General features: G+C 65.0%; 1 protein-coding gene across 1 annotated transcript in view; it reads right to left on the bottom strand.

Annotated features, from left to right (window-relative positions):
- LOC103581838 (tubulin beta-3 chain) overlaps nt 1-2,428 on the bottom strand; it is an 11,657-nt gene that overhangs the window by 5,094 nt on the left and 4,135 nt on the right. The window contains exon 2 of the mRNA XM_008563580.1: nt 2,396-2,423. Coding sequence (XP_008561802.1) covers nt 2,396-2,423 — 28 coding nt within the window. The remainder of the gene's footprint in view (nt 1-2,395; nt 2,424-2,428) is intronic.

The raw sequence follows: 2,428 nt of genomic DNA, 5'->3' as shown, positions 1-2,428 counted from the left end.
CGGGCGCGGCCCGGGGGCTCCTCGGCCGCCGCGGGGCGCAGACAAAGGCTCCTTCCGGGCGGCTCCCGGACGGCCCTGCCCCTCTAGGGGCGGAGGATCCCCCTCTCCTGGGGACCATGTGTTCCTGCCGTTGGGGGTCGTGAGTGCCGCCCGTCCCGACGCATCCACAGGGACCGAGACTCCAGCCCCCCTGCCCTCCCCGTGTGCTCTCAGGCAGGTGACGAACTGCCCGGAGCTCCGGGTTTTCCCGGCCTGGGGGAGGTGACACCCCGTCTCACCGGGTCCTCGCGAGGCGATGGCACAGCGGTTCTGTCCTGAGTCATTATCGCTACCACGCTGCTCGCTCCCGCCCCGGCCAGGCCACTCCCCGGAGCAGCTGCGCCCTTTGTGCCGAGACGGGCACCGCCCAGGGGCCTCCAGCGCTGCTGCTGGGACGGGCGGGGAAACCCTCCTGCCCCCGCAGCCCACACCGGCGCCCGCACAACCCGCGATGGAAGTGGAAACGAGGACGGCCGAGAAGCTTCCTGTCCGTGCGGGCAGGTGCTGAGCAGACCAGCCCCACACAGGGCCCGGTCCGGGGGCTTCGAGTCCGGTCTCTGGAGACCTTCCAGGCCACGGGGCTGGACAGACACAGGTGACCTGCTTCACACCGGTAACCGCAGCGGGGAGCAGCGAAGAGGGAGAAACTCCTCCCCCACCCCCAAATCTGCCTCTCTGTCGTTTACACGGTTAAAAGGAATCATATATTAATTTTTAAAAACAAACATAAATTAATAAAAACAACTCGCAAGGAATAAAAAGTAATGGGAAAACCTAAGGGCCACAGTTCTGAGAAGCAGAACGAATCTCAGCCAGGGACGCAGTACAGCACTCAGGAGCTGCCCCTGCCACACCGCCCACGGAGCCTCAGGAGGAGCCCGGGGTGTGGACCCCTCTTCTAGGCCCTGTGGGATTGCAGCGCTGGGCCCTCCCAGCCACAGGAGGAGGAGCGTCACCGGCCGGCCTCAGGGCTGCCCACCCTCTCTCCCTTCCCCGTGACCCCTGACCCTCCCGGTAGCAGATGTTCAGGGTAGGCCTGGCCCCTGTGGCCACATTAATGAGCCCTCAGCCCCTCCCCTCAGGCTAGGGCAGCTGTCAGCCACTGCCCCAGGAATCCCGATTTGATTTGAGGCCACTGTCCCTCAGGCCTTCCCTCCCCCAACCCCCTCCTTGGACAGGCACAGCTGTGTCCTCGGGTGATTAGGGAGTCTCCCCCCTACTGTCCCCCTTCCCACCATCAGAGGTGCCTCCACTCTAGAGCCAAACTTGCAATTTACATGTCAGCCACGTGGCTGCCCCAACCCCATAGTAATTAGCTTTTTGTTCCTGCCTGGTTTCCATGGCAACAGCCTCCAGAGGAAGACTTTCTCTGGCCCCTTCCCCTCCAGGACCTGTCTCCTCCAACGCCTCTTTCAGGGAACCAGCTTTGCATCATCCCTAGAGCTGGATCTCTGGCCTTGGTCCTGACAAAGCCACCCCCCACCCCCATTATTGTTCTGAAAGAAGACCATTCTGGCAGTAGGCTCCACCCACCCTGCCTGAGCCCCAGGTTGGTTGCCTGCAGGGGACTGAGAGTGGGCACCCAGCTCTGTCTTACATTTGCTGTATGACCTTGAGCAAGGGACAGCCTCCTGGGACTTGGCGACAGGACACCTGCCTTATGAGTTCGGGTGGGGATTAGGTCACCTCCTGAGGCTCCCTGCGCGGTGGCTTCCCCAGAACCCCTTCCTGCCTCGGCCCCCACGTCTGTGAGGTGGGCCCACAATGGAGGGGCGGAGCATGGCACAGCCCTCCACACCCAGAGCGCGCTTTGTTCCACATCCAGTCTCCAGCCTGGTGGCCCTGGATGGGCGCGGCCCAGCCCCGCGGGGGATGGGGGTTTGCCCAGACCGGGCTGCACTGAGAGAGTCTGGTCCCAGACCAAGGTCACCCCGAGTCCAGGCCCAACCCCTCCAACAAAGGAATAGGGTGGGGCTAGGACGCTGAGGGTTGTCAGAACGAGGTTGGGGACAGGAAGGCGTCTCTGGTCGCTTGCAGGACATCCTGTTCCTCCAGCGGGGGTCTGGGCAGAGGGAATCACTATGGCTTTGGGGGAGAGCCCTACCCAAACCTGCCCATTCCACCCATCTCGCTCAAGGCTGAGTTGCGGCCCCAAAGAAGAGGGCGACGCCCGGACAGCGTCCCCAGCAGCCCGTGCCGCTGCCCGCGGAGCAGGGCGCGGGCGCGGACGCGGACGCGGATGGAGGTGCGCGGAGAGCCGCGCCGCGACGGCCCGAGGCCACTGGGCGGGGGCAGAGGAGAGTCGCACGGCGGGGACCCCGGCGTCCCCGCTCCGGGGCGCGGCGCGCGGCCTCACCTTGGCCCCGATCTGGTTGCCGCACTGGCCGGC

Source organism: Galeopterus variegatus, unplaced genomic scaffold, assembly GCF_000696425.1.
Source record: "Galeopterus variegatus unplaced genomic scaffold, G_variegatus-3.0.2 Scaffold174, whole genome shotgun sequence".
In the NCBI taxonomy this organism is placed as follows: domain Eukaryota; kingdom Metazoa; phylum Chordata; class Mammalia; order Dermoptera; family Cynocephalidae; genus Galeopterus; species Galeopterus variegatus.
Note: the sequence above shows the minus strand (reverse complement) of the source record. Positions and strands in the feature narration are given on the sequence as shown.